The sequence below is a fragment of the Pecten maximus genome, chromosome 7 (genome assembly GCF_902652985.1).
Source record: "Pecten maximus chromosome 7, xPecMax1.1, whole genome shotgun sequence".
NCBI classification, from domain to species: Eukaryota; Metazoa; Mollusca; class Bivalvia; order Pectinida; family Pectinidae; genus Pecten; species Pecten maximus.
Genome location: NC_047021.1, coordinates 6057470 through 6073103, shown reverse-complemented (window position 1 = coordinate 6073103; position 15634 = coordinate 6057470). Strand labels below are relative to the sequence as shown.

Sequence of the window (15634 nt, the reverse complement as noted above, 5' to 3'; positions counted from 1 at the left end):
AACCCCTCAAAGACATCAATACACAGGTAAATAGTCTACACAGACACGTTACAACCCCTCAAAGACATCAATACACAGGTAAATAGTCTACACAGACACGTTACAAACCCCTCAAAGACATCAGTACACAGGTAAATAGTCTACACAGACACGTTACAACCCCTCAAAGACATCACTACACAGGTAAATAGTCTACACAGGACACGTTACAACCCCCTCAAAGACATCACTACACAGGTAAATAGTCTACACAGACACGTTACAACCCCTCAAAGACATCAATACACAGGTAAATAGTCTACACAGACACGTTACAACCCCTCAAAGACATCAATACACAGGTAAATAGTCTACATAGATGTGTTTCACTGTAACACCCCTCAAAGCCATTGGTACACAATTGGTACAATACACCAGCAATTGTCAATGTATAAGTATTTTAATTGACTATAATAATGTTAAGGTCATTCTCTACACTAAACATTAGATAACATGTTCATTTGTCAGTGTGGGTGTGGTGCGAAAGTGATTAATGATTTTGTTGTAATATGAATATTCACATATCTACTGATGAGCCGAAAGGCACAAAGTAATAAAGAACTTGATTTGGTTCAAATCAAAACAGGTAAATAATCTGCACAGGTGTGTTTCACAGTAACACCCCTCAAGACATTGGTACACAGGTAAAAATCTTCACAGGTGTGTTCACCTTTGGCTCTTATAATTGTTATTCTGTTTATAATGAATGTTATTACTAAAGAATTCTGTGATGTTTTGATATAAACCATTCTTCAGCTGAAATATGTGCATTTGTTTTCATTTATAGAAGCCTACATGTAAAGTATCTCCAATGAACAAAACAAAAGAATTAGAACAAGTTGTGTCCCCTGGAAATACAGGTCTAGACAATCTTGGAAACACTTGCTTCATGAATAGTGTTTTACAGTCCTTGTCCAACACCAGGGAATTCCGAGACTTCTTTTACAGTAAGTAACACACTTGTATCTAATATTTCAATCTTTCTACATAGCATTTTAAAACACCCCTAAAAAAATGAAAATGATCCGTCACTTATCTCGGGGATAAAAGCAGGACTAAGGTGTTACACATAACATTGATATTGGTGATGATGTACACACCAGATGAAAGAAGCGATATGTTTAATTTAGTTTCTCAAAAAAGTTCTATCGCAGCTACATCTGGTGCACAGATATGATCAAGACAAAAATAGAGATTCAGATTACTTAATTCACTTTTTGAGTAAAATATGAATTTTTGGTGGATTTGAGAACAAATCCTTCAAAGACATTCAAATACAGATCATTGCAAAGTGGTATAGCTCCTTTCATTTGGTGTTAATCTTTTGAAACCTTCATAGAATTAAATGTACATGTATAAGGGTTAGTGTGTGAACTGATTAGACAGAACTGATGTAATGTAATGTATGCTTTAGGTGGTGCCTACCAGAAAGATATAAACACTGATAATCCTCTGGGCAGTGGAGGGAAGCTGGCTGTACAGTTCGCACATCTCCTCAAAGTATTGTGGTCTGCCAAACACTACTCCTATGCTCCTTCAAAACTGAAGGTAGGTCTTCAACATGTTATGTGATAAATATATGTCTGATATTCTAGTAAATTGACTGAACAAAACAATCAAATGAAAACAAATTGGTCCCTTTTAAAGGAATGATCGGATTTTGATGAAACTTGCTTGTGAGTCTTGGTACCTAAATCCCTTGCTCAAGTTCAATTATCGTCTTATTCTATGCATATTTAAGGAGGTTGCTGTCACCTGATTGGCTGATTGCTTTCCACACAATATTTTTTGGACAGAACAATCAATTATGATGAAAACTTGCTTGGTAGACTTTTTTTACCTAAACTCATCGCTAAATTTGATTATTGGCACATCCCGTTCATATTTATTGAGGCTGCTGTGACCTGATTGGCTGATTTTTGACAGATTTTGATGAAACTAACTTGGTAGACTCACTACCTAAGTCCCTAGCTCAAGTACGATTATTGCAATATGGAATGATTCTAAATGCTATGTCATGTGTTTTATGTTTTTATGCATGTTGCCAACTTTAGTTTCTTGTGATACAATATTTGCATGAGCGGGGGATCTTGATGACTATGTCCTCGATAGTGATAAAATATGATCAATGTTGTAGAAATATTATGTGTTTACAGTTAAAAACTGTTAGTACACTTTAACGTTGGCTGAATTTGTTGAACAGTTCACTTTTGATTGAATATGTTGAACAATTTGGTATTAATTGTATCTCTATATGTGGTGTTAACAATTTTACAGAGTCTTGTTGCTATGAAGGCCAGCCAGTTCACAGGATTTGCACAACATGATGCTCAGGAATTCATGGCTTTTCTCTTGGATGGACTTCACGAGGTAAAATGGTGTTGTACTGTTTGAACTGTTTATTATTAGGTCATCTGACCCAAAGGTGCTTCATCTGTGTTGTGACCCACGTGTAAACTTTTCACATTTCAAACTTCTTCCACCAGTAGGACTGAGTTCTAACTTGCCTGAAATGATCCTGATATGGTCCTGACCAAGTGTTATTTTTCAGTTTGGTCCAAAATTCAAGATGGTTGTCATGGCTGCCATCTTGAAAAACCCATTTTAAACTTCTTCTCTCGTTCCACTGGTGCCATTGAGCTGGAGATGGGTGGGGAAGTTAAGGAAGGGAAGCCGATAAAGTGTTGTTATTTTTTGGCCTTGTAAATGCTTTAACATAGCAGCCATAATGGCCAATTCATAACGTGATTACACAAACATGGTTTTCCTCAACATCACCTATTTGAAACTTTTCATATTCCACCTTTGGGATTCAACTCTACCTTGCCTGATATGATTATGAGATGGTACTGACCAAGTGTTATTTTTTGGGTTGCTTAGTAATTCAAGATGGCACCATGTCCAACCAACATACAGTATTGTACAATCCCCACTGTTGACCACTACACTGCTACTGAGTATACATACTACAATAGTACTAGGCTTTGTTTGAGTCAGATGACAGTAAAGGCCCATGGGCCTCTTGTATTTTATACCATAAGTGTTTGCATTCTTGTACTGAAGTCATATTATGTGCACTGTCATTAAGATGAAAAAATATGTATGCAAGAGAAAATTTGTATATTTTTTGCACATGACATTTAATAATGATACTAATAATAGACTTTTCATTTGATTACACATTGAGTCTATGACTTGGGTGAAGTGGTTGAATTGAAGTATGACTTTTGTGAAGTGGTTGAATTTAAGGAAATAAAGGCATAACTAGCATCATTTTATAAAAATGTTTTTGTTTGCAACAAAAAGTTCTGGAGTTAAGACAGTACTGTTGCTTGCTATTACTAAATTTAGCTGGAAAGTTGATAATTAGAAATGCATGAATTTTAGTATGTTTTAGAGATTGTTTAAGATCTAGAATTTTGACAAAGGAAGATGAGGGAGACTTATAATCAGGTGTAATTCTTGTTTGATATTATCAGGATCTGAATCGTGTAAAGAAGAAGCCATACACAGAAACAGTGGACTCTGAAGGAAAATCAGATGAGGTTCGTATTCACATAGATCACACAAGTATTTCAATCACATGAAATGATACAAGGAAATTATTACCAAGGTCAGACATTCTTCTATACCTACAGGAAGGACACTGGTATTGATAAGGTTTGGTGAGGTTCAGTTAATGTTATATTATATCTATATTCCGTGTTACATTTACCTATAAGTTGTTAGTAAACCAAATTGTAGTTGGGGGACTGTATACTACAGTGATTCGGTCAGTATAGGAATACAGCTCCAGGTGTCGTAGGTTATAAAATATAATGGCTGCCGGTTATTTTCGGCCTAGAGAGCTTTGAATATTAGCATTTAGTCACATAAGCCACCACAAAAAGTAAAGCAACTTCACAAGTTATGACACTAAAATTTTATGATAGAAAATACAGTTATTGCAAAATAGTTATAAGAGCTATTCTAGATCTATATAAAATACTAAATTTGTCAATGTCGTCACACTCACAGGGGCTCGCTTCTAAAATACGAGAAATGCTAGACACTACAACATTAAAAGTCCAGCATTTATAAAAAAAACTTGTGAAAAATCAAGAGTATCGACAAGGTTTCCGGATGTGTATGTACTAGTTTTTAGCCCACCATCATCAGATGGTGGGCTATTCAAATCGCCCTGCGTCCGTGGTCCGTCGTCCGTCCGTCCCTCCGTCCGTCCGTCCGTCCGTCCGTCCGTCCGTCCGTCCGTCCCTCCGTCCGTAAACAATTCTTGTTATCGCTATTTCTGAGAAAGTGCTGATGGGATCTTTCTCAAATTTCATATGTAGGTTCCCCTTGGTGCCTAGTTATGCATATTGCATTTTGGGACCGATCGGAAAACAACATGGCCGACAGGCAGCCATCTTGGATTTTGATAATTGAAGTTTGTTATCTCTATTTCTGAGAAAGCATTGAAGAGATCTTTCTCAAATGTCATATGTAGGTTCCCCTTGGTGCCTAGTTATGCATATTGCATTTTGGGACCGATAAGAAAACAACATGGCCGACAGGCAGCCATCTTGGATTTTGACAATTGGAGTTTGTTATCGCTATTTCTGAGGAAGTACTGAAGGGATCTTTCTCAAATTTCATATGTAGGTTCCCTTTGGTGCCTAGTTATGCATATTGCATTTTGGGACCAATCGGAAAACAACATGGCCGACAGGCAGCCATCTTGGATTTTGACAATTTTAGTTTGTTATCGCTATTTCTGAGGAAGTACTGAAGGGATCTTTCTCAAATTTCATATATAGGTTCCCTTTGGTGCCTAGTTATGCATATTGCATTTTGGGACCAATCGGAAAACAAAATGGCCGACAGGCAGCCATCTTGGATTTTGACAATTGAAGATTGTTATCGCTATTTCTGTGAAAGTACTGAAGGGATCTTTCTCAAATTTCATATGCAGGTTCCTCTTTGTTCCTGGTTATGCATATTGCATTTTGAGACTAATTAGAAAACAACATGGCCGACAGGCAGCCATCTTGGATTCTGACAATTAAAGTTTGTTATCGCTATTTCTGTGAAAGTGATGAAGGGATCTTTCTGAAATTTCATATGCAGGTTCCCCTCAGTGCCTAGTTATGCATATTGCATTTTGAGACCAATCGGAAAACAACATGGCCGACAGGCAGCCATCTTGGATTTTGACAATTGAAATTTGTTATCGCTTTTTCTGTGAAAGAACTGAAAGGATCTTTCTCAAATTTCATATGGACGTTCCCCTTGGTGCCTACTTATACATATTGCATTTTGAGACCAATCGGAAAACAAAATTGCTGACAGGCAGCCATCTTGGATTTTGACAATTAAAATTTGTTATCGCTATTTCTGTGAAAGTAATGAAGGGATCTTTCTGAAATTACATATGCAGGTTCCCCTCAGTGCCTAGTTATGCATATTGCATTTTGAGACTAATCAGAAAACAACATGGCTGACAGGCAGCCATCTTGGATTTTGACAATTGAAGTTTGTTATCGCTATTTCTGTGAAAGTACTGAAGGGATCTTTTTCAAATTTCATATGTAGGTTCCTCTCAGTGCCTAGTTTTGCATACTGGGACCAATACGAAAACAACATGGCCGACAGACAGCCATTATAGCTAAATCTTAAATTCTATATATAGGTTCCCCTTGTTTGAATAGTACTAGAGGGCTGTTTCTGAATTTACACAGATAAGTAAGACTTAGAGGAAGGGAAAAGTAGGGAAAAGATCAATCTGACATGGAACCTATAAAGATCATTCAATGGTGGGCGCCAAGATCCCTCTGGGATCTCTTGTTAGTGTTGTGGTTGTTCACTGATGTCAAAGGCCTACCTTACTCCAAAATCTGATACCGATCCCCTGTGAAGTTGAACATTGTCTGCTATTCCTAAATTAGCAACACTAATATGACCTCTTAGACATGGAATATGTTTCAAACGGTTTATCCTTGGAATCGTTTTCATCTGCTGTCAAGAGGACTAAGAACTGTTATTCTTTCGAAAATAGCGTAAATCAAGTCCATAGAAACATACCGTATTTGACCTTATAAGGGCGCAGGGCGCGAGTAATTGACAGTGGGGGCGCCCTTATTAAGATTAGTTATTCTGAAGTTTTATGAAACAGACTATACCTTATAGCAGAATACCCAAGGTTGTGGAAACGGTAAAATATTCAGTCATAAAATTATTCCAGATGAAGATATCTATTCATTATCATATATTAAGCTTAAACATCACTTGAATATTCCTGTAAACTTGTAAACCATGCCAGCTGATCTTTAGACCAGAGAACGTGTGTTCCACCATTTATGTTAAATGGAACTCTTTTGTGTTCTATTTATAGAAACAGGTAATTTCCCAGATCATATCAGACATTGTTTTCTTTGACCTTATAATTGATTTACAATGTCTTTTACTAGCTTTCTATTCTGAACAAAAGTTATTTATCAACAAGAATGAAGTCTTTAGTTTATCTTCAAATAAAGATGGTAAGTTATTATTTGTATGTGTGTTTAGTTTTGGGTGCTCTTTGCACTGACATGTCATCTATAGCCTGTAGGAATACACAAAATGTGGCGAAAACATGTGTTCCAGTTACTTAATTTGCTGAAGAAAATTGAACACATAAAGTAGCAAAATATTTCTCATAAATTATTACTTTTGAACACCATTTTGACACTCAGTCAAAGATTTATTTCCTTGAAAAAAGGTAGGGGCGCCCTTATTAGGGCAGGCGCCCTTATTAGGTCAAATACGGTAGGTGTTTCCGAGGAAACAATAGAGTCCAGTCGGTGCCCGCTTCAACACTGCATTACTTCTGAAGGATAATAGTATATCATTGCACAGTAAAATGGCTCTAATTTCAAAGAATAAGAAATTATGCAATTGTGAACAATTTTACGATATCTACACACATATGAAATATATCATAATGCCAAAAATGTGCAAAAACCATTTCATGTGTTTGTTATGACACCATGAAGGACAGTATCATTTCTTCTTGAAATTTCGGATGTTCCGCTATTTGATCTGGATGACGTTAGTGATATGGTAAGCGGCAAATTTAAACTCATCATAAGCATATAGTATGCAGTCAATATGGATACAATTTTGGTGAAAAATAAATATTTTATGTTGACATTCTATTTATCTATCACCCAAATTGTATTCATATCGACTGTATTCTACCATTTGGAAACAGTTCAATACTTAAGTAATGTCATTGTTTTCTTAGGTCCAAGGGTAGATAGAGCCAACACCGTTACTTTGATGAAAGTTTAGTTGGTTCATCATGTCCCTTGCCTGGGTACCACACAGGACAATTGAAATGTGATACTGTGATGTTTTCTGTTACAGACTGTAGCCAGAGAAGCATGGGATGTATATAAGAAGAGAAATGACTCATTTATTGTGGATCTGTTCCAAGGCCAGTACAAGTCAAAGTTGGTCTGTCCTGTATGTGGCAAGGTGTGTATTCAGTAAATATTGATACATTATTATATATATGTCAATATTTAATTGAATTAATTATTATAAAAAAACAAAAAACAAAAAAACAAAATCTCAATAGATTAAGAATAAGTAGAAGAGCTATTGTTGCTTTTAGTATTCTACAATGAATATAAGGTACTATGAATTAATTCTCAGCAATAATATGTGCCTAAATGATAATATCATGCCATATCTTGTCTGTGTTATCGACCTTTATATAATGTTTCTATTGCAGTAACATGCTATGTAAACATTTAGGTTGTGATAATAACATGAACAATTATTTCATTACTCGCTATTTTGCTTTTTTTTTAGGTGTCTATAACCTTTGACCCCTTCCTTTACCTATCTGTGCCATTACCCAAAAAGAAGAGACAACTTCCTGTAATATTTATGTGGAGGGACCCATACAAGAGACCTGTACAGGTAAAGTGGATTTCTGGAGAGATAGTTTGTACCTCTCTGTTGATGGATGTGAATCACGTCTAACATGGCGTGACCATTAGCCTGTATATTGTGTTAGCTTAGTATGTTTTATACAGATAACACTAAACATAAAACACAATACATATAACACTATACAGATAACACTTAACAGATAACATCATGCAGACTATCAACACTACAGACTAATACTGATGAGAGAATGTCTTGTGTAATGCATTCTGACTCATACTTGTCAACCCTCCCTCTGTTGCAGGGAAAATTCTGATTTATCATTAAACTACATAAATATCTTTCAATAATAATAGTCACTAGAAAAGACAAGAAGATACAGTATAATCTCTATGTATTTCAACCTGTCGTACTCCCAAACTCATATACCGTGATCAATATTATCAGAACAGATTTACCAACACTTGTAAAGCCAAACTTGCAAACTGCCATTTGCCTTGATGTTTCGAGAACAAATGTTCAAATACCTTTGTGCACCTTTGGAAGCATGACAGCTTGTCTGAATTATAACCTGTGTACCTGGCAATTTGACGTAATGTGTCTGACAAATCTGATTGCTGAAAATATGTGACATCACAGAACACTTGCATGAGTGTGCAATACGACGTTTAATCACTGTCGCTGGATGCATTTGATGTTAAATGGAATAACATGTGATCGAATGTAGACCAGTCAGCATCTGATACAACAAATGTAACAATGTAAGATGAATTGTATATTTCTTTAAACGATTAGATGACTGTCAGAGCAGCTGCTCAAATAGCAGGGACTATTTCATAGGGACAAAACCATCTAGTGTACTACGAACAAACTCAAACTGTCAAATTTTCTTATGGAAGGAAGGTGACTGTATACCGAAGTTTGTTTGGTGTGTTCATTTCTAGGGGAAGGCATGAATGTTTCTGAGGCTTGAAAATTTGAATATGTAAATGCTGACAAATATTGTTAATCATATTAAAATGTAAAGTGTAGATAAATGTTAATAAAGGATCAACATTGTGTCATCTTACTTATTGAGACTTTTCTCAGCTGATCTGTTTTATTCTTCAGCTCATGCTTTGGTTAGCAAAGGAGTGTACGACAGATATGGTCAAGGAGGCAGCTTCAAAGAAAACAGGAGTTAAACCTAGGGACGTAAGTTTTTTTTACCTCTTTAAGTATCTACAGTATGAAAACAGCATAAATCTCATCGTGTAATTATTGTAATGATTTGGGTTTCTTTTTTTATTGAAGACAGGTTTTTCATCACAATAATTTAATCTTAGTAACTTACCAATGTATCACATTTCAAAAAATGGAACTTAGACTGTGTATCTCATCAAAGTATCACATTTTAAAGAGTTGAACAAATGTTAGATTTTGAAAATAAAAATAATTAATTTTGAAGATATTATTTGTTGTAGCAAATGTTTGTCCTTTAAATCTTAGGTTGTTTGGTACATGCGCTGTCATATATACATAATTATGTCTCATTTTTGCGGACTGTGTTATTAGAAAAAATGCTGATTTCACTTTATTTTTGGTTTGACCTCAATTATTGCTGAATATGATAATACCTATAAATCGACAAGTTGACTTTAATATAAGAAACCTTTCATGTTGATACATTTTTCATGATACCTTATATAAAACTTGGTTTTCAGATGAGGATAATAGAAGCCTACAAGGGTAAAATATATAAGTACTATAACACAGACTCTGACTGGACCAACGTACAAGCCAGTGATACTATCATTATGTAAGTCTCCATTTCTGTATGGTACCATTATAATGTAAGTCTCCATTTCTGTATGGTACCATTATAATGTAAGTCTCCATTTCTGTATGGTACCATTATAATGTAAGTCTCCATTTCTGTATGGTACCATTATAATGTAAGTCTCCATTCCTGTATGGTACCATTATAAGTGTCCACTCCATTTCTGTATGGTACCATTATAATGTAAGTCTCCATTTCTGTATGGTACCATTATAATGTAAGTCTCCATTTCTGTATGGTACCATTATAAGTCTCCACCCCATTCCTGTATGGTACCATTATAAGTGTCCACTCCATTTCTGTATGGTACCATTATAAGTCTCCACCCCATTCCTGTATGGTACCATTATAATGTAAGTCTCCATTCCTGTATGGTACCATTATAAGTCTCCACTCCATTTCTGTATGGTACCATTATAATGTAAGTCTCCATTTCTGTATGGTACCATTATAATGTAAGTCTCCATTTCTGTATGGTACCATTATAATGTAAACAACTGACTCTGTTATGAACTTATTGCAGAGGTGAAGTATTATCAGAGGAAGTGGCAGGAGAACCAGTATATGAAGTTTATGTTGTCCAGGTAAGTTATGTCAAGTTTGTTGTCTTACCAGTTCAGGTAAGTTATGTCAAGTTTGTTGTCTTATCAGTTCAGGTAAGTTATGTCAAGTTTGTTGTATTATCAGTTCAGGTAAGTTATGTCAAGTTTGTTGTATTATCAGTTCAGGTAAGTTATGTCAAGTTTGTTGTCTTATCAGTTCAGGTAAGTTATGTCAAGTTTGTTGTCTTATCAGTTCAGGTAAGTTATGTCAAGTTTGTTGTCTTATCAGTTCAGGTAAGTTATGTCAAGTTTGTTGTCTTATCAGTTCAGGTAAGTTATGTCAAGTTTGTTGTCTTATTAGTCCATGTATGTTAGTTTGTCAAGTTTGTTGTCTTATCAGTTTAGGTAAGTTAATATGTCAAGTTTGTTGTTTTATCAGTCCAGGTAAGTTAATATGTCAAGTTTGTTGTTTTATCAGTCCAGGTATGTTAATATGTCCTTTCAAGTTTCTTTCAAGGTCAGTTTTGAAGTTTATATAACATTTTTCACAATCTCAACTCAGAATCATTGCTTCTTACTTATTTCAGGATAATTTGGATAAATTAAAAACTTAATTTGTTTTCCATCTTTGATATAATCATAATGTTGCCATAAACATGTTTAAGAGATTTTGATTGCAAATTTAAAGGAAGGATAAATTTTACTCTTTCCATGTGTTGACACTACTTAACAATGTGATGGAGATGCAGGGAACCTGCCATTATTTGAGAAATTGTACATATGGGGACAGTAAATAGAAAAAAGAAAAATGAAAAAACATGTAGAATTAATGATGTATTTGTATATTATACTTACAGAGGACCATCCTGCCTAATATAGCTCCCACACGATGTGCGTCCTGTAAACGACCATGTCCTGATGGAACCAAGCTAAAGAGGTGTACAAAATGTTACAAAGTTGGATACTGTGATAGGTATGTACCCCTTCAGTTCTCTTCAAAATATACAGGATGTATTTAAATTAGAATTCTTTGAATTCCTCAAATATGAAAATTTCTTCTCTGGGATATACATATGTATCCTGTGAAAAGATTGATGTTGTAATTTCTGTTACATGTAAATACATATAATTACAACAAATGCATTCTGAATATAGAGCAAAAATAATTTTTCAATTAAGTGAAACATAATCCAATTTTCTCATTGCACAATACAAATGAAGTTAAGTATACAGGATAGAGACAACACTAACTAGGGTGTTCTATACAGGATAGGGACAACACTAACTAGGGTGTTCTATACAGGATAGAGACAACACTAACTAGGGTGTTATATACAGGATAGAGACAACACTAACTAGGATGTTCTATACAGGATAGAGACAACACTAACTAGGGTGTTATATACAGGATAGAGACAACACTAACTAGGGTGTTCCACTGTTCTATACAGGATAGAGACAACACTAACTAGGATGTTCTATACAGGATAGAGACAACACTAACTAGGGTGTTATATACAGGATAGAGACAACACTAACTAGGGTGTTCCACTGTTCTATACAGGATAGAGACAACACTAACTAGGGTGTTCCACTGTTCTATACAGGATAGAGACAACACTAACTAGGGTGTTCCACTGTTCTATACAGGATAGAGACAACACTAACTAGGGTGTTATATACAGGATAGAGACAACACTAACTAGGGTGTTCTATACAGGATAGGGACAACACTAACTAGGGTGTTATATACAGGATAGAGACAACACTAACTAGGGTGTTCTATACAGGATAGAGACAACACTAACTAGGGTGTTATATACAGGATAGAGACAACACTAACTAGGGTGTTATATACAGGATAGAGACAACACTAACTAGGGTGTTCTATACAGGATAGGGACAACACTAACTAGGGTGTTATATACAGGATAGGGACAACACTAACTAGGGTGTTCTATACAGGATAGAGACAACACTAACTAGGGTGTTATATACAGGATAGAGACAACACTAACTAGGGTGTTCCACTGTTCTATACAGGATAGAGACAACACTAACTAGGGTATTCTATACAGGATAGAGACAACACTAACTAGACATTGGTATGCTATTTTGTTATCCTAACACTTTGGTTGTTAATGTGGGTGACAGGATTAATAAGACAGGATTGTGTGTTAATTACATAACAATGTCTGTGAAGTGTCCCTAATTATATAACAATGTCTGTGGGCAGGAAGTGTCCCTAATTATATAACAATGTCTGTGGGCAGGAAGTGTCCCTAATTATATAACAATGTCTGTGGGCAGGAAGTGTCCCTAATTATATAACAATGTCTGTGGGCAGGAAGTGTCCCTAATTATATAACAATGTCTGTGGGCAGGAAGTGTCCCTAATTATATAACAATGTCTGTGAAGTGTCCCTAATTATATAACAATGTCTGGGCAGGAAGTGTCCCTAATTATATAACAATGTCTGTGGGCAGGAAGTGTCCCTAATTATATAACAATGTCTGTGGGCAGGAAGTGTCCCTAATTATATAACAATGTCTGTGGGCAGGAAGTGTCCCAAATTATATAACAATGTCTGTGGGCAGGAAGTGTCAAAGGGACCACTGGAATCTACACCGAACTAACTGTAAACCAACCCCAGAACCTGTCGGCTGTCCGTACATCCTCAGTATCCCAGAGTCACGCACAACATTCTCCAGGCTCTGTACTCTCATGGAAGCTTATGCCAGGTGGGTTGTTTATGTCATTGTCTGTATTATAATGTCTCATACATACAAACTTATGCCAGGTGGGTTGTTTATATCAATGTCTGTATTATAATGTCTCATACGTACAAACTTATGTCAAGTGGGTTGTTTATGTCAATATCTGTATTGTAATATCTCGTACATACAAACTTATGCCAGGTAGGTTGTTTATGTCAATGTCCTGTATTATAATGTCTCATACGTACAAACTTATGCCAGGTGGGTTGTTTATGTCATTGTCTGTATTATAATGTTTCGTACATATAAACTTATGCCAGGTGGGTTGTTTATGTCAATGTCCTGTATTATAATGTCTCGTACATACAAACTTATGCCAGGCGGGTTGTTTATATCAATGTCTGTATTATAATGTCTCATACATACAAACTTATGCCAGGTGGGTTGTTTATGTCATTTTCTGTATTATAATGTCTCGTACATACAAACGTATGCCAGGTGGGTTGTTTATGTCAATGTCTGTATTATAATATCTCGTACATACAAACTTATGCCAGGTGGGTTGTTTATATCAATGTCTGTATTATAATGTCTCGTACATACAAACTTATGCCAGGTGGGTTGTTTATGTCATTGTCTGTATTATAATGTCTCGTACATACAAACTTATGCTTGGTGGGTTGTTTATGTCAATGTCCTGTATTATAATGTCTCGTACATACAAACTTATGCCAGGTGGGTTGTTTATATCATTGTCTGTATTATAATGTCTCGTACATACAAACTTATGCCAGGTGGGTTGTTTATGTCAATGTCCTGTATTATAATGTCTCGTACATACAAACTTATGCCAGGTGGGTTGTTTATGTCAATGTCTGTATTATAATGTCTCGTACATACAAACTTATGCCAGGTGGGTTGTTTATGTCATTGTCTGTATTATAATGTCTCGTACATACAAACTTATGCCAGGTGGGTTGTTTATATCATTGTCTGTATTGTAATATCTCGTACATACAAACTTATGCCAGGTGGGTTGTTTATGTCAATGTCTGTATTATAATGTCTCGTACATACAAACTTATGCCAGGTGGGTTGTTTATGTCATTGTCTGTATTATAATGTCTCATACATACAAACTGATGCCAGGTGGGTTGTTTATGTCATTGTCTGTATTATAATATCTCATACATACAGACTTATGTCAGGTGGGTTGTTTATGTCAGTGTCTGTATTATAATGTCTCGTACATATAAACTTATGCCAGGTGGGTTGTTTATGTCATTGTCTGTATTATAATGTCTCGTACATACAAACTTAAGCCAGGTGGGTTGTTTATGTCAATGTCTGTATTATATTTATAATGTCTCGTACATACAAACTTATGCCAGGTGGGTTGTTTATGTCAATGTCTGTATTATAATGTCTCATACATACAAACTTATGCCAGGTGGGTTGTTTATGTCAATGTCCTGTATTATAATGTCTGGTACATACAAACTTATACCAGGTGGGTTGTTTATGTCAATGTCTGTATTATAATGTCTCGTACATACAAACTTATGCCAGGTGGGTTGTTTATGTCAATGTCCTGTATTATAATGTCTCATGCGTACAAACGTATGCCAGGTGGGTTGTTTATGTCATTGTCTGTATTATAATATCTCATACATACAAACTTATGCCAGGTGGGTTGTTTATGTCATTGTCTGTATTATAATATCTCGTACATACAAACTTATGCCAGGTGGGTTGTTTATGTCATTGTCTGTATTATAATATCTCGTACATACAAACTTATGCCAGGTGGGTTGTTTATGTCAATGTCCTGTATTATAATGTCTCGTACATACAAATTTATACCAGGTGGGTTGTTTATGTCAATGTCCTGTATTATAATGTCTCGTACATACAAACTTATGCCAGGTGGGTTGTTTATATCATTGTCTGTATTATAATATCTCGTACATACAAACTTATGCCAGGTGGGTTGTTTATGTCAATGTCTGTATTATAATGTCTCGTACATACAAACTTATGCTAGGTGGGTTGTTTATGTCATTGTCTGTATTATAATGTCTCGTACATACAAACTTATGCCAGGTGGGTTGTTTATGTCAATGTCTGTATTATAATGTCTCGTACATACAAACTTATGCTAGGTGGGTTGTTTATATCAATGTCTGTATTATAATGTCTCGTACATACAAACTTATGCCAGGTGGGTTGTTTATATCATTGTCTGTATTGTAATATCTCGTTCATACAAACTTATGCCAGGTGGGTTGTTTATGTCATTGTCTGTATTATAATGTCTCGTACATACAAACTTATGCCAGGTGGGTTGTTTATGTCATTGTCTGTATTATAATGTCTCGTACATACAAACTTATGCCAGGCGGGTTGTTTATATCAATGTCTGTATTATAATGTCTCGTACGTACAAACTTATGCCAGGTGGGTTGTTTATGTCAATGTCTGTATTATAATATCTCGTACATACAAACTTATGCCAGGTGGGTTGTTTATGTCATTGTCTGTATTATAATGTCTCGTACATACAAACTTATGCCAGGCGGGTTGTTTATATCAATGTCTGTAT

General features: G+C 35.5%; 1 protein-coding gene across 1 annotated transcript in view; it reads left to right on the top strand.

Moving 5' to 3' along the window:
* The window catches only part of LOC117331442 (ubiquitin carboxyl-terminal hydrolase 19-like), a 46466-nt gene that overhangs the window by 19416 nt on the left and 11416 nt on the right, over nt 1-15634 (top strand). Inside the window, exons 10-20 of the mRNA XM_033890154.1 lie at nt 827-986; nt 1454-1587; nt 2317-2409; nt 3519-3584; nt 7423-7533; nt 7873-7983; nt 9064-9147; nt 9657-9751; nt 10296-10356; nt 11172-11287; nt 12913-13056. Coding sequence (XP_033746045.1) covers nt 827-986; nt 1454-1587; nt 2317-2409; nt 3519-3584; nt 7423-7533; nt 7873-7983; nt 9064-9147; nt 9657-9751; nt 10296-10356; nt 11172-11287; nt 12913-13056 — 1175 coding nt within the window. The remainder of the gene's footprint in view (nt 1-826; nt 987-1453; nt 1588-2316; nt 2410-3518; nt 3585-7422; nt 7534-7872; nt 7984-9063; nt 9148-9656; nt 9752-10295; nt 10357-11171; nt 11288-12912; nt 13057-15634) is intronic.